Here is a 22,487-nt window from a genome sequence, read left to right as displayed (position 1 = left end):
AACAGCCTCATTCCATGATGGATGACCACTTGCATTTTAAATGTACCAAATTGTAAATGTTTTTCTTCCGAATAAGGAGCTTGAATACCCTTCCAGTTTTCAGACCCACAAAAGGCATTGACTCACCTTTATTCTTCACAACATGTTTTTGATTTTTATCTAATATTTCCACTATTTGTAGTTTTAGTTATATGGTATTAAGGGATGTGGCCAATTTATATGGTATTTGTGCTCATGATACTTGTAATTGCAAGTTACTAAGTACTCACTAACCTCATATCAACATTTTAGCATCTGACTCAAAAAATTTGTTCATTATATAACTAAGCCATACAGGTCACATCTGTTGAAAGGTATGATCCCACTTTTGTGCTGAATTATGTAATCTATATCCAACTTTAAATTTTATATTAAAAAGCGTCTTCAGTTGTTGAGCCACTGTTGTGGAAGGGAAACCAAAAGAATACCATTTGATTTGTGGCAACAAGGCTGAAAAAGCCTTTGTGAATACGTTATTAATTCCAGTCTAAACTCTGGGAAAATCCTTTTGAGGATGAATGGGATGGACCTGGGAAACCAGCACGCCAACAGCTGCCATGAATACTCACACCTTTCCCCCCCGGACTTGGAATAGTTTCTGGGTCTTGGGCTCAGTACAGATCTTTTCTGGTCACTCTAGCATTCACTGTTCAATTGAGGTCATTGGATGATCTTCCTAAGGCAGCAAGCCTAATCTGGTGGGTGCTGGTCAGGCAGAAACACCTTAACAATAATGCCTCCAGGTGGTGTACTAGTCATTTAGAGTCGTAGAGTTATAGAGATGTACAGCGTGGAAACACTTCGGCCCAGCTCATCCATGCCGACCAGATATCCCAAATTAATCTGGTCCCATTTGTCAGCATTTGGCCCATGTCCCTCTCAACCCTTCCTGTTCATGTAACCATTCAGATGTCTTTCAAATGTTATAATTATATACTCCTCCACCACCTCTTTTGGCTGGTCATTCCAAACAACACCACCCTCTGTGCGAAGAAGTTGCCCCTTAGGTCTGTTTGGAATCTGCTCCTTCTCACCTTAAACCTATACACTCTAGTTTTTGATTCCCCCGTGCTGGGGAAAAGACCTTGGCTATTCACCCTATTGACGCCCCTCACGCTTTTATAAATCTCTAAAAGGCCACCCCTCAGCCTCCAATGCTCCAGGGAAAATAGCCCCAGCCTATTCAGCCTCTCTCGATGGCTCAAACCACCCAACCCTGGCAACATCCTTGTAAATCTTTTCTGCACACTTTCAAGTTTCACAACATCCCTCCTATACCGGGGAGATCAGGATTGCATGCAATATTCCAAAAGTGGCCGAACCAATCTTCCGTACAGCTGCAAAATGGCATCACAACTCCTGTACTCAATTTAGCGAAAATCACATGGTTCTCCCTCTTACCAGTTCTTGGAAATGCTGCTTTAAACTCTTCATACAAAATGGTCAGTTTCTTAAATAAAATACAACTAAGACAGTCACGGGACAGTAAACTCAAACAATCTTCCCTCCTGGTTAGTATCCACATCCTCAAACAATAATGTAACAATATTATTCAATTCAGTTACTCATCAAGGGATAACCCCCAGGAACTTGATTTAGCAATAATAAGGCCATTGGACATCAAAAAGCATGGTTTGATGCTGTCTGGTTAGAGAGGATCTAATGAAAGTTATTATTGTACTATTGTTTGCGAATGTGGATTCTAATGCAGCGGAAATGTTGTTTCAGTTTACAGTTCTGTGATGATCTAACTAATACTTTGATTCAGAAAGTGACCAAAATGTTATTCTATATAATGAGTTTAAAATAGCATTTCCAAGAAGTGAAAAGAATAAAAAATCATTAGATTTTAGCCAAATGACTAGCATGCCACCTGGGGAGTTAATTGTTCATGTGTTTGCTGACTTGAGCCTGATGAAACAGGAAGAGAACCTGTCAGAAACAGATTCATTCAGATAGAAAAGTTCCACGACAGCAGAAGTGTTGTTAGCCTCCAAGCATTCAGGACTGGGATCAAACCCTGAGTGGGACGAAATCTCCAGAAACAGAAGGCTATGGAGGCATCAGAGAGGAAAGCATTTATAAAGTTGTTGGAGACATGATTATAGTAAACCCATGTCAAGCAATGAGTATGCTCAGTCAGCTGCTTGACTTAATGGTTCAGGAAGACATTTTAACTAAAGAAAATAGCATCATGTGAATTCATGGCAGAAATTTCTCAAACAGAAACTGATTACAACAGTACCAGCTGACTAAGAAGCTCTGGTGTGGATACAGGGGTAACAGGTCACTGGAGTTTGAATACATGCAAGGATAATACTGGGGCAAAAGGAATGCATCTTTCATTCTAACATTTGTAATGAGGGGTTGATTTCTCTCAATTGTTTATTAAACTTTTATATTGTGGATGGCCAAGATTGTGGCATTAACTATCCAGTGATACATCTAACATAATTTCATTTGTTGTAAAGAGTCCTCCCACTCTTCCTCTTTCCTTTGCTAACAAGTGGAATGGACTGGCCAGCTGGGCAGCTGTGACAAATGGAATTCAAACTGGAAAACTGTGAATTAATTCCCTAGGGAAGGGCTAACAAAACAAGTGATTGCACTATGAATGGCAGGACCCCGGAAAGTGCTACAAATCAAAGGGAATGTGGTGTGCATATCCACAGATCCCTAAGTGGAGAACATGGTTAAGAAGGCATGTTGGATACTTGCCCTTTATCAGCTGAGGTATAGAATATAGCAACAGCAAGATTATGCTGGAACTGGTTAGGCCACAAATTTCTGACGAACGGTCTAGGCTCAAAACGTCAGCTTTCCTGCCCCTCTGGTGCTGCTTGGCCTGCTGTCCTCATCCAGCTCGACACCTTGTTATGTCAGGCCACAATTGTCGTTTTGCATCCAGTTCATGCCACGACATTATAGCAAGGATGTGATTACAGCACAGACGTTACCGAAGAGATTTTATCTCAGATTTACCAGGATACTACCTGAGAATGAGTCTGAATTATGCAAATAGGCTGTATAGGCTGGTGTTGTTTTCCTTGGAACGGGGAAGGTTGGGAGGAGATCTGACAGAGATGTATAAGATTACGAGCAGCATAGCTAGAGTACCTTGAAAGGCACTTTTTCCAGTAACAGAGGGTTCAACAACCAGGGGGAACAGATTTAAGATAATAATTAAGAGGCTCAGAGAGAAGTTGAGAACTTTTTTTTACAGGCAGAGAATGGTGGGTCTGGAAATTACCGTTTGAAAGGGTGGTTGAGTCAGAGACCCTTCTAATATGTAAGCAGTATTTAGACATTGATAAGACAGTGTGGAGCTGGAGGGACACAGCAGGCCAGGCAGCATCAGAGGAGCAGGAAAGTTGATGTTTTGGGTCGGGGCCCTTCTTCAGAAAAGATTTAAAGAAAAGATTGATTTTTTGAAGAAGGGTCCCGACCCAAAACATTAACTTCCCTCTGATGCTGCCTGGCCACCTGGGTTCCTCCAGCTCCACACTGTGTTACCTCTGAGTCCAGCATCAGCAATTCTTACTATGTCTGAACCATTGGATATTCATGTGCATTGCCATAGCCCCTAGGTTAAGGGCCAAGTCTGGAAAATGGTATTAGTATAGTCAGATCTTTGATGACTGGTGTGGAAACAATGGGCTGAAAGGCTTCCTTCTGCACAGAAAACATCTTGGAGATTTTTTAACTAAACCTTCATGTCCCTGCTGGCTCCCAGATGGCTTTACTTGGAGGACTAGATCTTCTTGCAAATGAATTAAAACCCTGTTGGGATCCTGCAATTCTTTAAAGTCATCACTAGGCACCAGACCCACAACTCTCCTCTGTGTGAGTCAGATTTGTTCCCAAGACACTTGAAATGAAATGATCATGTTTTTAGGAGAGGAAGCCTGACAGCTTTATGGCTTATGTATGGCTCCAAACCTACAGCAACGTTGCTGACTCTTAAACAAAAACAGAAACTGCTGGAGAAACTCAGCAGGTCAGGCAGCTTTTGGGGAAGAAAGTAGAGGTGACGTTTCGAGTCCAGTGACTCTTCATCAGAATTCCATTTCTGATTTTGTTTCTGATCTCCAGCATCCGCAGTTCTTTATTTTATGGTTGACTTTGAGTCACTCTGTGAAATGGCATAGCAAGTCACACATTTATAGAGTCACAGAGCTGTACAACATGGAAACAGATGCTTTGGTCCAACTCTTCCATGCCGACCAGATATCCTAAATTAATCTAGTCCCATTTGCCAGCATTTTGCCTATCACTCTAAACCCTTCCTATTCATGTACCCATCCAAATGTCTTTTAACTGTTATAATTGTACCAGCCTCCACCACTCCCTCCTCTGGCAGCTCATTCCATACAAGCACCACCCTCTGCGTGAAAAAGGTGCCATTTAAATCCTTTTCAACTCTTTCCCCTCTCACCTTAAACCTATGCCCTCCAGTTTTGGACTCCCCTACACTGTGGAAAAGACCTTGGCTATTCACCCTATCCATTCCCCTCATGATTTTATAAACCCCTATAAGGTCACCCCTCAGCCTCCAATGCTGTGGGAAAAATAGCCCCAGCCTATTCAGTCTCTCCGTGGAGCTCAATCCCTCCAACTCTGGCAACATCCTTGTAAATCTTTTCCAAACCCTTTCAAGTTCAGCAACGTCTTCCCTTTCGCAGGGAAACCCAGTGCCGATCCTTGCAGCACACCACTGGTCACAGGCCTCCTGTCTGAAAATAATCCTCCACCATCACACTCTGTCTTCTACCTTCAAGTCAATTAAGTATCCAAATGACAAGTTCACAATGGATTCCATATGATCTAACCTTGCTCACCAGTCTACCATGCAGTTCAAAGGGCAGTTAAAGAATAGACAACAAATGCTGGCTTTGCCAGTGACAACCACAAACCCGTAGAAGACTAAAGAGATGAAAAGATGAACCATACCAACCAGTGTCTGGATACGACCACATAATCCCACTGCTACGAATCAGCAAATGTTCTCACTAGGATCCTGACAACTCAATTCGAAAGATACAGCAAGTCTACCTAGTCAATAGGAACACAGCTGATGTAAAACCTGTACTTCTTCATTGCCATTCTGTTCATATCAATTTGCTTATGTCCCCAGATAGCGATTTCATGCTCTGTTTGCTTGCTCTTTTCTTCCAATTCCTGTTCATCAAGCATTTTGCTGTTTCTGAGATATCCATGCATGGTCGTTTTTGAAAACTCTCATTTTACACTTCTCTATTGAGGCATATTGCAAATAATATTATTTTGGATTACACACTATCAGGATTTTTATTGTCCCAGTAAACAGTGGACAGCTTTTCTGTCCCTCAGTCTCCAGGTTACCTTGGTTACTACTCAGAATTTCATTTTATGTTTTGTCTCTTGTCCATTTCTTGTAAAAAAGACAATTTTTCTTAATGCTTCTGCATTTAATTGATTTCACCCTCACTCTTTTGCTGACAGCCTTTGTTTAGACTGTCAAAGCTACTCATTAGTCTGAAAGGTTGTAGGAGTGAGGCTGTAAGACAGTGTTATTGTGTGGTTAGCTGCGAGACAGCTTGTGGGAGTGAATGAGGTAGCTTAATCTTTCCTTGTCTGTGATTTCCAGTTGGACAAAGCACTGTTCAGCAATCAGCCCCTTGCTTGGTCACCCATGTTAACTTCCTGCCCAGTAGTGTCTCAATTTCAAAAACACAATCTTGTCTGTCATCGTGTCCTTACCCATCTATGTCTTTATTATCTCCTCCAGCCTCTGAGATATCTGCTGCACTCAATAATTCTGGAGTCTTGTACGTCCATAGTTCTAACCATTCCACCCTAGCTGGCTGCGCGCTCAGCTACATGCCTCGCTCCTAAACTCTAGAATTCCCTTCTTAAAATTTTCCACATCTCTTTCCACCAACACAACACTCCTTAAAATCCACCTCTTGCTCCAAGCTTTTGATCCCCTGGCCTAGAATCTCCACAGTTAGGTGTTTAATCTTGCACTTCTGAAGCACATGTTTATTTAACCAAAGGTGCTATAAAAATGTAAATCGTTGTTGTTGAAAGCCTCCTTTGAAAGGGCTTCCAAATATTTCAGCTGAGGTTGAAAACTTAATGACTATGGAAAGCATTGCATGAGCTCAATTTACCTTTCCTACACCGCTGTGTTCAACATTGAAATAGAAATACTGTGGATAACTGGAAGTCAGAAATTAAAGAAATGAAAGTGGTGGAAGTTCTCAGCAGGTCAGGCAGCATGTGTAGAGAGCCTATCTTTTAGGTCAATGGTCTTTTGTTGGACCTGGACAAAGGTCACAAGCCTGAATCTATTTCTTCCTCCACATGTACTGAATGGCCTGATGAGAATTCTCAGTTTATCCCAAAGTAAATTTCAATGTATTTACCGAAACACTTTTAGTCCATGCCTCAGCTCGGTTAAAGCTGGTAAGCTCTGAAGAAGAAAAATGTTCCATTTTATAGTCTTAAATTTCATTCACATTTAATGTGGTGTAAGGTGCATTTTGCGTGGAGGGATTATAGACTCTATTTGTATATTCAAGTGCTTGTTGGAAGTCGCAAAAGGAAGACAAAATAAAAACTAAAAGGACTACGGACTCTGTGAATCAGGAGCAAAGACTGAAGCTGCTGGAAAAGCTCAGCAGGTCTGGCAGCATCTGTGACGGAAGAAACAGAGTTAACGTTCTGGGTCCGGTGACCCTTCCTCAGGGCGGAGTTGAAAGGACAGCAGTGGGGTTGGCATTCGCAAAGTCAAGCTTAATACAGCTAGAATTCCTTCCTCATGCAAACCTGCCTTGTGAAAAAGAATTGAGCTTAGCAGAGTGTTAGACCGATCAACCTTACAGCTGGGTTGCACTCAAGTACAACCTAATGGAACTGAAAGTCTCCTCTTAACATTTCTCCAAACTGTGAATTTTGGCACAAAGTGGCTTCTAAATGCCCAGAATTATGCCGAAGAGAGGAAGCGGCAAACTGATGTAGTGGAGGGTTCTTAAAATTAAAAGTGGAAGTGCTGGAGAAACTCTACAGCTCTGGCACAATCTGTGCAGGGAGAGTTAATGCTTTGAATCCACTGGGAAGACATTGTAACAAGAAGAGTCATAGGCTTGAAACCTTACCTATTTCTGACTCTGCAGGAGCTTCTAGAGCATTATATTCATTTCGTGGGAAATGTAGGGTTACAGTAATTGGGTGGGATGCTCTTTGGAGAGTCAGTGTGGACTGAATGGGCGAAATGACTGCCGTTTGCACTGTAGGGTCCTGCGACTAATATTCATGGATTTTAACCTTTTTAAAAAATTAATTTGTGGGAAGCAGGCGTTGTTGTCCAAGTCCTCATTTATTGACCAGGTTAATTGATCTTAGAAATATGCTGACTGTGGTTCCTTTTGCAGGAAGCAACTGCATCTTGCTCAAAAGTGGATAGCTACTTGCAGCTGGCCCTCAACACACTGCTTTCACCTGACACCCCATGTCGTGTTGTCAATGGACCCACCACAGTTACTCTGTTAGTTTGCAAGCTAAGCCCGTTGAAGATTCATCCATCTCTAACCAAAACAGAGCAAAAACAGTCACCTTGACAGATGCGCAGAGATAATGCTATTCTTTTACTGGTGCCTGAAGCACTATGGCACAGCATTCTGGATATTGCATGGGTACAGAAGGAGTTACAACACAGTCACTCCAATGGACCACATCTCCAGTCACTTTATCCTGCCAAGCCACCAAGAACAGATGTGAACTGCCGAGTGGTGCCGGCTGAGAGCAGTTCATCTTTTTTGTAACAATTCACGTATAAGTATCTGTTTGCAGACTTTGCTAACACCCTCATAGGCATCTAACTGAATGTGATTGATCCTATGAAGGTAATGGTGACCCAACAACTTGCACTGCACCAATCTGTCTGCTGTTGGGAACCAAGGCTTCAGGACTCTGGAGCAACCTTACAATGATGCCATGGAGCTGCACATCACTGAGCACAAATAGCACAGGATGGGATGAAATGGAATTCCCACACTGGAAGCACATGAACATGAACATGTTGAAGAGATGGATTAATCCGTAAGTCAGAGCCTAATACATCAATGGTTAAAAACTGTGATACACAGGATATATGTTAAGGAATGTTCCTCTAAAGTCTAAGCCTGAAGATAATTTCTTCACTTTGCTTTCTCCTCAACAGTCTGTTTTGAATCTATACTCAGCACAGGGTCAAACCACATCATAGAAGGGCAGGCACTCCAAGTTTGCTGTTCAAGAGGAAGTTCTAGGATTTTAATCCAGCTATGGTAAAAGAACAGTGACATAGCTCCAAGTCAGAATGGTCTGTGCATTGGAGACAAACTTACAAGTGATTGTGTTCCCTTTTGTCTGCTGGTCTTATCTTTCTAGATGGTAGAGACCACAGGTTTAGAGGTACTTTTGGAGAGTTGCTGCTGTAGCTATGCTGGTGGTAGATAGGGGGCTGGTCAAATGCTTCCCTTTGACTGGGATGTTGCTGAGTCTTGATTGTTGGTGGAACTGTATGCATTAAGGGAAGTTTACACTGGAATATCTGTACTTTTTCACATCGGAAGTGTATCCATGAGTGAGACAGTACCTTCAGGGTAAACTTTCTCCAAACATTCAAATGCACAACCTTTGATAGCAGAATGGTGAGGAAGAATCACACCATTCTCAGCTGGCAGAACTTCAGGAATAAGATCACTAATATTTAGGGGCTGTAGCTTCTCCACATGTGCTTACAGCATTGAGTAATGTCACTACAGATTGAAGCACCAACATTGCATCAGTTTAACGCTGTTGAAGATTCTTGGTGACAATCTTGCTTCCTCTGGAGCTTTCAGAAATTATCACCCTTTGGGCTAACTTTAAAATGTCACCTCTTTGCATTCTCCTCTTCTGAACAAACTGGGCTTTTGAATTTGACAATGTGTTGGGCACACGACGATCTGGATGAGTTGCTATCATGAAAGTCTGGCAAGCAGGACAGATACTTTCTGTTGGAAAATTCCAGTTGTATTATTCGTCAACCTGTTTAACAAGTAGCACTGAATACCCATCTAACTTGGCAACATCCGGAAAGGACCATTACTGAATGTTTAATCAAAGTGCAATATTTTAGCAAAATCCATTGATCAATTTGGGAATAGCAGCGCTATCGTGTCAACCTGAGAGAGCCATCTTGGTAAAATACATTAATATTTCAAACACTTGCTTTTTGCTTTTTTAATGACACCTTTTTAAAACGACTAGCTATCACTAGAATGGCCACAGCACAGAAGAGGCCATTCACTCCATTCTGCCTGTGTTGGTTTTCTCCAAAGGTCTCAGACTACATAATCTCCTCAAAAACCTACAAGTTCTCACAAGTTCAACCATTTCCCATTTGAAATGCGTGATTACTTTTGATTTTCCTCAAAACATCATTACTTCTCTCACAACTCACCTTAAATCAAACTCCTCTGGTTCTTGAACATTTCACAGATAGGAACAGTTCCTCTCTGTGTTGAGTTCTCATGAAGGCAGGAGAAGGATCAAATGTTGATACTTTGTGGGTGTGATATGAGCAACAGCCAAACATTCAGACAAAGCAATGTTTATTTGAACTTTCGACATTAAAAGTGGGAAAGATCAGAGAAGAATGAGTTGCTTGAATTACAAGGTGCACAGTGATCTGACACAGAAATAATGTGTAATTGTGCTACAGCAGCAAACTCAATACAGGGGCTAAAGTGTCTGAGTTGTGATTTGTTATAGTTCATATGCCTCAGCAGTGGCACTCGTATTTCCAAGTCAGGAGATCAGAGGTTCAATCCCCACTTCAGGACTTTACCGCCTGATATCTCATTGCAGTGGTAAGGAGTGCTGCGTTGTTGGAGGTACTTCTTCAGGGAAGAAACAATAAACAGAGGCTCTTTGCATCTTTTAAATTCATTCTGAGGACTGTGGGCGTCACTGGCTGGGTCAGCATTTTTGTCCATCTCTAGTTGCTCTTCGGATGAGATGCCTTCTTCAACCACCACAGTTTGTTTGGTACAGGTAGACTTTCAATGCCATTGGGGAAGGAGTTCCAGGACTTTGACCCATTGACACTGATGGAACAGCGATACATAAGTGAATGCTAATGTTCCTATGGCATGATTTCAACCAGAGCTGATGACTTCTCTTGGTACCCTGGTCAATATTTATGTCACTTTTATATTTTGGTTATCTATCTCATTGTCGTTTAAGGGATATTTCAGTACAATGACTGGTTTCGGTTGTTATGATAAAGCAATAGTAGCCATTGTTGAGAAGTGGTTCACCTGGGTGGCAGTATGGTGGCACATAAATGCAAAATATTCAATGTCACCAAATTGATGGTAGAAATGAAGATCATTCAGCCCATCATATCTACACTGTCAGGCTGGATGATCATTCTGATTTAGTGCCAATCACTTGACTCTTCCTGTAACCCTGCACATCATTTATTTTTAAAAATCACAGAATGTCCTCTTGAATGAATTGATTGAACTTGCCTCGGCCATGTTTCCAGGCAATGCATTCCATTCCCTATCTACCCACTTAGTGAAAATGAGTTTCTTCATCTCACATTTGTTACTCTCGCAAAACTCCTTAATCTGTGTCCTCTGGTCCTCAATGCTGTTATCAGTGGAAATCAATTCTCCTGATCAAATCTCTACTTAGCCTTCCCTTCTCAAAAGAAAACAGTCCCAATTTCTGCAATCTATCCTCACCACTGACGTTTCTCATCTCAGCAGCCGTTCTCATCAACCTCTTCTGCACTTCCTGCAAAGCATTCACATCCTTTCTAAAATGTGGTGCCCAGATCTAAACATAACACACCAGTTGAGATCTAACTACTGTCCTATATAAGTTCAACATAATCTCCTTGCTCTTCTACCCCATGCCACTATTATTGAAGGTTTGCATACTGTATATTTTACTCGTTGCTCCCTCAAATGATCATTGAATGGCCTCTTGAAAGCCCTGAGAGAACCTGCCTCTGCAATATTTCCAGGCAGTGCACTCAAATGCAAGCTACTCACTGAGTCAAAAAGATTTTGTCTTCACATTGCATTTGCTTCTTCTGCATTGTTCTCATTTAAACGTTGTTTATTGAATTGCTTAGAGTGTAGGGACACCCGAGATGGATGAAATGTGCATTTATCATGCCAACTGAAAATCATTCATGACAAATAAGATAATAACAGCAGGTGTAGGCCAGGTAGTCTCTAGAGTTGCTTCCACCATTCAATGAGATCATGGCTGAACTGCAGCCTGAACTCTTCTACCCTCTTCTGTCCCACTTATATGTGTAGATTCATGGGATGTGAGCTGGTCAGGCCAACATTTGCTGGCCATAGTAGATGTTATCTAGAAGGTGGTGCTGTTCCATGATTTTAAAACTTGGCCATCCTGCAGAACTGCTATTTATTGCGAAGAAATCAGTCCTGGCCACAGGAATACAAAATATGACTTGCCAGCTGATAACTCTAAATAAGTTGCAATCCTTTCTTAAAACACACATGCAGACAAACACAGACAAACCAGCATTAATAAATGTTATGGGGGCAGAGAAAGAAAATATGTGGAATATAGTTCAATAGCACAAGTTCATAGAATTTAATGAGGTATCCCTTTCGCTTCTTCCAAGCCCTTCTGATCCCTGTTTTTTCATGTCCAAGTCCTTTCAGTCCTCTGTTGAAAACACTGGGCAGTCAGCACATTAACTGCTCAGTTTCTCAGTCACTGATTAGAAGCAATAGCTTATAACAAATGGTGGGAAAGGATATTGAGCTTTCTGTCTTGGTTATTTTACTGCAAAGAGAGATTAAGGGATACTGAGCCTGTTGCAGTCCACCTCTGTTATGATGCACATATAATCTGTGCTCCCTGCCCAGGAGCCAATCTGAGAGTTGTTGCAATGTTGATAACTCCTGGCCTGGTTAACTGGTCCTAACTGAACAACCAATCAGCATTCTGTCTCTGCGCAAACTTACTCTGAACACACAATCACGATGACATAGTGTCTCAAACATCTTTGGCCAATGCTTGAACAAAGCCAAGCGTAAACATAACTCACAATGAGTTCCAGTAACTTGTTTCTTTGTGAGTGCAGTCACCCTTTCACAACCCTTGGTTTACAGCAGTGTCCTTTTCCCGTTTTGGCCCATAATTCAGAATTAAGAAAAATAGAAAGATGTGATCAGGCAAGCGGGACTGGTTTCGTTTGGGAGGCATGCATTGGTTAGTCTGAAGGGTCTGTTTCCATGCTGTCTGACTCCATGGTCTTTACAGTTGCATATTGTTGGTTTAGGGGTTTGTGATCACATTTAGGCAGTTGATAATTTGTAAGTAATTTGTTGAGTTTGTGATGAAGCAGTTGTTTATCTATGATACATTGGTTAGTCAGATAAAGAAAGTAACAACTATGACTATTGTGGATAGCTCACTGAGACCAGAGCATGATTAGGCTGTCACTGAGGAATGTTCCGGTCTTGTAATAGTAGTGTGGTCAGCATACTACTCTCTATCTGATGTGATAGGGAGCCCCGGGTCTTCCTCCTTTCCTTCTGGTCCATCTTCCATCTTATTGTTACGATTGCTCAATGAAGTCTGCTGTCTGAGATAATCGCCCTCTGTGCTGAGTCTTCTGTATTCTTGGTACCTGCTGGGATCCTCCAATGTGACTTGACCTAACTCTGATGCAGTCACTGCAGCAGGGATCTGGATTTACTGACTTCCTTTGTGCCTATTCCCAGGTGGAATTTGCCTAGCCCATGTGGGCTTATCTCAGCACCTCCTGAGTACTGCTCTGAGCCCGGCACCTATTGTTATCTCATTTTCTAGGGGCAGGTTATTTTCCACCTCTCTCAATTGAGTGAAACCTTTTGATCAATGGCCATGGGACAGCCACTCATGAATTTGGATGATCATTGTCCCCTTGCCCACGCTCATCTGAGGGTCAGCTCACCATTTTTTAAAGCTTCTTTTCAGAAATAACACACTGATAATAGGATGTCTTTAGTACCCAATGAATTCTTGATGATAGCCTTGGGCACTGTGACCTCTGTGCTTGCTGTCATTCCTCCTTTAGTTTTCATGTGCGATAATTTTGTAAGATTAGGCACTTTTATATTAGCTGTTAAATGAAATCTCTTGCTCCACAGGAAATGCTAAGAGAATTCCATTTTTAAGGGGCTCCACTATGCAACAATACATTCCTGCTTCTGACTTTCTGACTGGGGGAAACCATTGATGAAGCGGCTGAAGATGGTTGGCCCAATGGGATACCAATCCTTAAGAATTTCTGTAACAATGACCTGCAGTTGAGGCCTTCAAAAATCATAAGCTTTTAATTTGGTGTGACCCCACCCTGCGTCCCAGAAAATTATTGTCTTCAAAATCACATGGTTCCTTCGTGCTACACCTCAGCCTAATGTCAAGGTAAGTTACTTTCACCTCACCTTTCAAACACAGCAAACACCAATGTCTGATGTCTCTCACTATGAACTATCCTTACTTACCAAGCACGAGATGAATTATTTCCAAAGTTTAGTGAATCTTTCTGTTTCATTGCAAAACCTTTTGAAACACTCTTCTATGACTGGGGACTCATCAGGGTCAGAGTAATTTAGTAACTAATGTCCCTTTTGCTTCAGAACTTTGAACTGAAATCAAAATAACACTTTCTTAAAACTTACATCCTGTATTGCCTTCATCTCTCTCCCCTCTGGCTTGTAGGCCACAGTGCTGTGGAAACATGGCCTGTGTCTACGAGCTGATATCTGGATTAGTTAGTTTTCTTGCGTGGATGCCCTGCAGCTAGCCAGACAGATTGAAATCCTGTTGGATAGTGTTCCTGAATAAAAGACAAGAGGCAATAAAGGGAAAAGCATAGCACATAAAGTTCTTTTGTGGCCCATTTGGCAGCAGATGTAGGACATTCAGGGATTGATCGCTGGGGTATTGAGCAAATAATCAGGCAGTCAATGGGATTTTAATGTTAGTGTGCTTTTGGCAAGGAGACAGTTTATCAACCAGTTCCGAATGATCTTTTAAAGTCCCTATAGATTTTAACCCAATCCTCCCAGTCCCTATCTCCTCACACTGTATGCCAGTATGACAGTGCCACACAAAATGATGGAGGATATTCTCAATGTGAAGGCAGGTCTTTGTCTCCACAGGAACTGTGCGATGGTCACCCTTACCAACACAGTTATGGACAGATGCATCTGCAGCTGGAAGACTGGTAACGATGATGTCAAGTATGTTTTTTCCTCTTGTTGGTTCCCTCACCACCTGCCACAGACCCAGCTGAACAGCTATGTCCTTTAGGATCTGACCAGCTTGATCAGTACTACTGCTGCTGAGCCACTCTTGGTGGTGGACATTAAAATCCCCCACCCGGAGTCCATTTTGTGCCCTTGCCATCCTTAGTGCTTCCTCTAAGTGTTGTTCAATATGGAGGAGTACTGATTCATCAGCTGAGGGACGACAGTCTGTGGTAATCAGCAGGAGGTTTCCTTGCCCGTGTTTAACCTGAAGCCATGAGAGTTCATGGGGTCCGGAGTCAATGGTGAGGACTCCAAGAGCAGCTCCTCCTGGCTGTATACCACTGTACTGGCCCCTGTGCTGGGTCTGTTGTACTGGTGGGGCAGGACATATCCAGGGATGGTGATGACAGTGCCTGGGACATTGTAAGGTATAATTCTGTGAGTATGACAATGCCAGACTGTTGCTTCACTAGTCTGTCAATTCTCTCCCAATTTTGGCACTAACCCCCAGATATTAGTGAGGAGGACTTCACCGGATTGGCAGAGCTGTTTCTGCCGTTGTCTTTCCTGGTGCCTAGATCGATGCTAGGAGAACCATCTGGTTACATTTCTTTGAATCTTTGTAGCGATTGGTACATCTGAATGGCTTGCCAGGCCATTTCAGAGGACAATTGAGAGTCAACCACATTGCTGTGGGCCTAGAGTCACATGTAGGCCAGACCAGGTGAGAATAGCAGATTTCCTTCCATGAAGGGCATTAGTGAATCAGATGGGTTTTTCTGACAATCGACAATGATATCATGGTCATCTGCAGAGTCCTACTTCCATGTTATTGTACTGAATTCACGTTCCACCAGCCACCATGGCGGGATTTGAACCTGGGGCCCTGGAACATTAGCTGAGTTTCTGGATTAATCGACTAACAATAATACCACTAGGCCAGCCCCCACCCATTCCATTTTAAAATATGACCTAATTCTCAATTCACCCACCCCTTCTCAGCATCTACCCTGTCAACCCCTGGGGTCCTCTGTTTCTGTAAGATCCTTTCTCATTCTTCTGAACTCAGATGTGTCTTAGACCCAACCTGATATCCTTCTTAATATTAGAACACATCCCAGGCTGCAGCCTAATGAAGCATCTCTGAACTCGTCCAATATAGCTCTTCAAACAAGGAGACTAAAATTGTCCCCAGCATTGTCAGTGCAGGCTCTTCAAAGCCCTGAGCAGATGTAGCAGGACCTCCCTGTTTTTATATCAATTGTATATCTGAGATTGAAGCACAAGTGGCTGAGGAATCCAGAGGGTGGGACTAATTAGGATGCCTCTTCTAAAAGCTAGCCGAGATGTAATGGGCTGAATGGTTTCCTTCTCTGTTTTAAAGTTCTACAGTTGGAGAAAGTAATTGTAACTTCATGCTGACATTGAACATTTCCTCTGTGTGGAGCTAGAGGAACACAGTAGGCCAGGCAGCATCAGAGGAGCAGGAAAGCTGACATTTCGTCAGCTTTCCTGCTCCTCTGATGCTGCTTGGTCTGCTGTGCTCACCCAGCTCTACATCTTGTTATCTCAGACTCCAGCATTGGCAGCTTTTACTATCTCTGAGCCTTTCCTCTGCTTTTCTTCCACTTCTTACAGACACTGTTCATTAAACTGACCAACACTGCATTATTTATAAAATTTAAGCAGGCAATTTAGCCAAATATTCTTGCATTACCATTTGTCACAGCTGAATTTTTTAATTGCACATTCAAGTTATCAGAAATCATATAAAGATGAGTACTCTCCTGAGTATGCTCACATAAGGGAACTTGTTAATTACATTCGAGGTTGCCTATACACAAAGAATAATTATCAATCAATAATTACTTCTCTTGAAGGAAATGTTAGTGTTACAATTCAACCCCTTTCTAAGTCAATGCATGCTCACAGTTGTAGACTTACACTCTAAATGACCTGTGGAATTCATTGCCACGGAGTGCAGTGGAGGCTGGGACATTAAATGCCTTCAAGGCAGAGATCAATAAATTCTTGATCTCACAAGGAATCAAGGGCTACAGGGAGAGTGCAGGGAAGTGGAGTTGAAATGCCCATCAGCCATGATTTAAATGGCGGAGTGGACTTGATGGGCCGAATGGCCTCACTTCCACTCCTATGTCTTATGTCTAATGACCTTGCAATTTGAACTGTTGGAGTATGGTGCCTCAGAGTTATCAATAGTCTGCATCTTCTAGTTAGTGTGCAGTGTGGCGACAAAAGGATGTTCCCTGCATTATAAAATACACTGCTCCAGGTTGGAAGGGAGGTGATGATGTAATGGTAATATCATCGAGTTAATAATTCTAGAGCCCTATGTAAGTTTGCTGTGGACATGGATCAAATCCCACCATGACAAATGGTGAAGTTTAAACTGAATGAAATGGCAACCATTAATTCTAACCCATCAACCTCATTCCACATATCCACTGCCAGGACAGGATCAAAGGAAATTCAATCTCATTTGCACTTAGTGTGTCTTACTCAAACATAATAAAATGTTTCAACAAAAAGAGAATAAATCCTCAAATAAAACCTTTTGGCAATTCTTATATGGAGAATATCCATCCCCTGGAAATCTTTCTCCCCACTTAGTGGTGTGAAAAGTAAACTACTTAATCATTTCTTTAACCCGATCAACTTTCATGCTCCTTCAAGGGGGGCCTTTAAAGGACCTCCTTGATTTTTAGTTAACTGGCAGCTAATTATACTCATTACAATCATAAGTCATAGAGTCATACAGATATACAGCACGGAAACTGACCCTTTGGCCCAACTTGTCCTCGCCGACCAGATCTAGTCCCATTTGCTAGCATTTTGCCCATATCCTTCTGAACCCTTCCTATTCCTGTACCTATCCTGATGCCTTTAAATGTTGTAATTGTAGCAGCCTCCATCATATCCTCTGGCAGCTCATTCCATACGCACACCACACTCTGCATGAATAAAGTTACCCCTTAGGTTCCTTTCAAATCTTTACCCTCTCACCTTAAACCTATGAGCTGTAGTATTGGACTCCTCTGCCCTGGGATAAAGACCTTGGCTATTCGTCCTATCCATAACCATCATAGTGTTATAAACATCCTTAAGGTCACCCCTCAGCCTCTCACACTTTTATTAGCTGACTAATCATGACTGTCAAGCATATAGTAGCCTCACCAATATCTGGGCTTCATTTGTTCAGTCCTGAAACTTCCTTTTGAAAACCTTATCCAGTATCAGAGACAAAGAAACATTGATAAATGGGAATAGGGCAGTTGGCTCTTTGGAGCCTGCCATTCAATATGATCATGGCTGACCATCCAACTCAGCACCTTGTTCCTGCTTCTCCCCAAGTTCACTGATTCCTTTAGCCCTAAGAATTATATCTAACTCCTTAAAAGCATTCGATATTTGGCCTCATTGCTTTCTGTGGCTGAGAATTCCACAGGCTCACCACTCTCTGGATGAAGAAATGTTTTCCTCATTGAGGCCCTAAAAGGTCTCGCCTGAATTCTTAACCTGTGACCTCTGGTTCTGGACTCCTCAGAGATCTGGAACATTCTTTCTGCATCCTGTTAGATTTGATAGGTTTCGAAGAGATTCCCCCACTTATTGTTCTGAGCTCCAGTGAATACAATCCTAACTGATCCAGTCTCTCTTTTTAGCCAGTTCTGCCGTCCCAGGAATCAGGCTGGTAAAGCTCATTTGCACTCCGTCCACAACAAGAACACCCTCAGATAAGGCGATCAAACCTGTACTCAGTACTTTTTAAAAAGTTATTTTGTGGAGCCAACTACATAAACAGTACAATTGCAGCTGTAACCCTCTATCTACACAAAAACAGAAGTTTCTGGAAAAGCTTGGCAGGTCTAGCAGAATCTGTGGGAAAAAAAGTCAGAGTTAGCACTTCAGGTCTGGTGACCCTTCCTCAGAACTGATCTGAAACATTAACTATGATTTTTTTTCTCCAGAGATGCTGTTAGACTGCTGAGCTTTTCCAGCAACTTCTGTTTTTGTCCATCAGGATAAGATTGTTTAAGGTTTATTTGACAGGGTCTCCCAACCTACTAACTCTACCACCTGAAAGGACAGGGGCAGCAGACATGCAGATACCACCACTCCCCAAGTCACATGCACTTTCATTAGTTGGATACCGGCAATGAAGGAACAGCCAACTATAACTTATAATCCTGGAATTCCCTGCCTAACACTGTGGAATAATTTGGTTACATTAGCTATAAGCGATGGCTCACAAAAAACCAACTCCTTAAAAACAATTAACATTGGGAAATTGATCGCTTTACCAACACCAATCATACCCAATGCATGAATGAGAAAAAACATGGAAATGTGCAAAACTGTGAAACGCTACTTTAACATAAGCCTGAATTTTGTATTCTTTGGGGTCAAGTGTTAATTTTGTCAAGTTTCAAGGAGGGTTCCTCTGCATGTCTGAGCAAGTTTTCCCTCTCGATCATCCCAAAGTCTCCTCAGTAACTACCTGAGATAACAAGGTGTAGAGCTGGATGAACACAGCAGGCCAAGCAGCATCAGATGAACAGGAAAGCTGACATTTCAGGCCTAGACCCTTCTTCAGAAATGGCCTTCCATTTCTGAAGAAGGGTCTAGGCAGGAAACGTCAGCTTTCCTGCTCCTCTGATGCTGCTTGGCCCGCTGTGTTCATCCAGCTCTACACCTTGTTATCTCAGATTCTCCAGCATCTGCAGTTCCTACTATCTCAGTAACTACCTACCCTGTTACACAGCTTCACCCAATACTACCCCAATTCTCCCATTCGCCATAGCTGGAAGAACTTGTCACTGCCTGGTCATCTCAGAATGGACCGACATCCCTGTTGCTCGTGCTGATTTTCAAGAGCCATTTCCTACCCGAACAAGCACGGTCAGTCTGGAATTGCCTGCACAGTTTGTGACATTGCCCAAGCTCTGCTTTGCACCTGGATGTCATTATGGTTGGAATGCCACCCCAAGAATCACGCAGCTGTGGAAAAAGCCATTTGGCCCATTGATTGCAAGGTGGACCTCTTAAGGAGTAATTCACATACTGCCACTCGCTCCCCCCCCACCCCTCACAATGCTGCACATTCCTCCCCGAGCCAGCAGGAGCTAGATATAGTATTCCCCTGAAGCAACAGCGTGAAGTATTCATGGCCTTTGGAGGGAGACGAGAGAAATTTGGAATGTGAAGAAAATATAATTTTGCTAAACAAAACAAAAATGCAGTGCAGAGTTCAAATAAAGGGAATTGTGATGATGAATCATAAACTTACAATGTTGATTGTTATTCATCAAGCTACTTAATGATGAGAGGAAAATTGCCCAATCAAGAGGCGAAAAGTTAGGCCATTTACAGAATAAGGTCACAGCAAAATTTGATTGTTGCTAATGACTGAATTGAATAAATTTAAAAAAACAAAAGTGATTACAGGTGCTATCTGTACTGCAGGCTCAGTTGAGTATATTTGGGCAGCATTCTTTCTAGAACAGACCAGGTGTTTTCTAACAGGGGTCTAGTGAGATAGTGCTCGATATTTTATTATTCATTCCATTAATTCATCCCACTAAATTTGCAGACACTATACTAGATGTGCATCAGCATCTTTTTATTCTGCAGCACATTAATCAGCAGGCCATTTTATAAAGACCTTTGTCCTGCTGGTTTAATGTTCTTCATGGGAAACAATGCTGCTGAAGGGAATATGTAACATTCCAGGCACTTTGTGTTAGTATGAAACCAAAGGGGAGGTGGATGGTTCAGTGGTTAGTACTGCTGCCTCATAGTGCCAGGAACCCAGGTTCAATTCCACCCTCGGGTGACTGGCTGTGTGGAGTGTGCAAGTTCTCCCCTTGTCTGTGTGGGTTCTCTCCAGGTACTCTGGTTTCCTCCTACAGTCCAAAGATGTGCCAGTTGGGTGGATTGGCTATGCTAAATTGTCCATAGTGTGCAGAAATGTGTAGGCCAGTGGAATAGCCATGGAAATGCAGGGTAACTGGGTGGGCTGCTCTGTGGAGAATTGGTGTGGACTCAATGGGCAAAATGGCCTGCTTTCTATGAATCCAGACACTTAGGTAATGCTCTGGAGACTGGGAATCCCATTTTGAACAGCCAGTGCGGATATATCACAATCCCTTTGAGGAGGATGGTTGGGCATTTTCTATCTCTACTGTAGATTACATCCACAATGGTGGGCCATTTGCTAGAGGTGAGGCACAGCATTACAGCAAGGAGTATGGAGACAAGACAAACTAAAGAGTGCTGGAGAAACTCAGCAGGTATAGCAGCATCTGCCGAGAAAAAAATAGAGTGAACATTTTCAGCCTGGTATGACTCATCTTCAGAGTACTCATGGAGCAGAAGTTTGATGGAAGGAACAATCACATTTGATCACAGTTTTCACTGATTTAGAGTCTGCAATGGTGAGGATCCCAGCTTTTGTGTCATTGTGGAGTAGCAAAGGATGATGACAAATTTCTGAGAGTATGTAGAGCCCAAAAAGGCTACTTAAGGCAGTTTGTGAAGTGCCTTGCAATGTTTTTGAATTTGCCAGGAGGGTGATCACCTCAGTTAGGGATCGCCTCAAAGCATTTCTGTCGAGATCAAATATCACCACTGACCCATGAGAGACCCTGGCTTCTGATAAGCAAAATGGGAAAGGGTTACCCAAAAAGGCACGGCTTTTCATTGGGGCATATCATCAGCAAGGTACAGAGGTGAAGCTGAGGCAGAGAGAGCCTCATGTGTCTGACCCTTCAAAAAAAACTAGCTGCCACTCCTTGGCAGAGCCTGCATATTGTGCATTTCACCTATCACCGACATGAAAACTCTTCAAACAAGAAGCAAATCAGTCTTAACTCCAAGGGAGCGTCTCAGAAGGAGAAAGCTTAGGGCTGAGAGCAACAATTTTCCTGACCCGGAGGCAAGATTGACACTTCAACTCTACATGATGGAGCAGCGTATTTCTCTCACAGGCATGGTGTTAAGCATAGGTCAAACTACAAGTAATTTAGAGTTGATACAGCATGGAGCTGGAGGAACACAACAGGTCAGGCAGCCTCAGAGGAGCAGGAAAGTAGACGTTCCGGGTCAGGATCCTTCATCAGGACTGGAATTTAAACTATTGCTGGCCACTGTTCCTTGAAAAGCAAATAGAGATTTTGAAGGATCTGAAATACATTGAATCAATGATACAATATCAAGGGAATAAAATGAGAATAAAATAAGGGCAAGATCCCAAGTATAAAAAGTTTATTTCTAACATCTTGGCAGTGAATAATCTTTGGGACCAAAAGAAGAGGATGTTCAAAAAGTTAATCATAGGATATGGTGTCACTAGGTGGCCAGCATATATTGCAGTCTCTGCTTGCCCTTGAGAAGGTGGTGGGGAGCTGTTTTCTTGATCTACTGCAGTCTGTTTGGGAGGCCATTAGGGAGGGAATCATAGGATTTTGACCCAGTAACAGTAAATTCTGATATATTTCCAAGTCACATGATGAGTATCCTTTTCGAGAGCTTGCAGGTTGTGGTATTCCCATTTAACACCCAACTTTGTCCATCTAGGTGGTAGCAGTTGTGTGTTTGGAAGGTGCTGTGTAAAATGCCTTGGTGAAATCCTGCACTGTATCTTGTAGATCACACACACTGCTGCTATTGAGCATTGGTATTGGATGGAGTGAATGTTTGTGGACGTGGTGCCAATCAAGCGCTGCTTTGTCCTAGAGGGTGTCAAGCTTCTTAAATGTTGTTGGAGCTGCCCACATCCAGGCAAGGGGGGAGTATTCCATTGCACTCCTGACCTGTGCTTTATGGATGGTGGACAGGCTTTGAGGAGTCAAAAGATGAGTTATTGACTGCAGGACTCAGCCTCCAATCTGCTTTGATTGTCATAGCCCAGTTCAGTTTCTGCCCAATGGAAAACCACTGCATGGAATTCAATGATCATTAAGCTTTGAATGTCTAGAATGATTGCTAGAGTGTCTTTTGTTGGAGATGGTTATTGCCTGGCACTTATATAGTGCAAATTTCACTTGATATTTATCAGCCCAAGCCCCATTGAACACGGACTACTCGGGTATCTGAGGAGTCACGAATGGTGCTGAACAAAAATCC

General features: G+C 42.5%; 1 protein-coding gene and 1 long non-coding RNA gene across 5 annotated transcripts in view; one reads left to right on the top strand and one right to left on the bottom strand.

Moving 5' to 3' along the window:
• Positions 1-22,487, top strand: part of LOC125460440 (uncharacterized) — a 209,527-nt gene that overhangs the window by 38,054 nt on the left and 148,986 nt on the right. The window lies entirely within an intron of this gene.
• LOC125460441 (uncharacterized) overlaps positions 1-22,487 on the bottom strand; it is a 79,880-nt gene that overhangs the window by 26,325 nt on the left and 31,068 nt on the right. The window contains exons 2-3 of one of the 4 annotated variants that reach the window (XR_007249258.2): positions 13,770-13,927; positions 9,776-10,154 (exon numbers count right to left, since the gene is read on the bottom strand). The exons of 1 other annotated variant lie outside the window; for it this stretch is intronic. Coding sequence is in view for 1 of the 3 variants with exons in the window: in XM_059649636.1 (XP_059505619.1) it covers positions 13,770-13,771 (2 nt within the window). In the remaining 2 variants the exon portion in view is untranslated. Of the gene's footprint in view, positions 1-9,775; positions 10,155-13,769; positions 13,928-22,487 lie in introns of those variants that run through there. 2 more of the 4 variants (XM_059649636.1, XR_009446443.1) reach the window with 2 other exon arrangements.

Source organism: Stegostoma tigrinum, chromosome 11 (genome assembly GCF_030684315.1).
Source record: "Stegostoma tigrinum isolate sSteTig4 chromosome 11, sSteTig4.hap1, whole genome shotgun sequence".
Lineage (NCBI taxonomy): Eukaryota > Metazoa > Chordata > Chondrichthyes > Orectolobiformes > Stegostomatidae > Stegostoma > Stegostoma tigrinum.
Note: the sequence above shows the minus strand (reverse complement) of the source record. Positions and strands in the feature narration are given on the sequence as shown.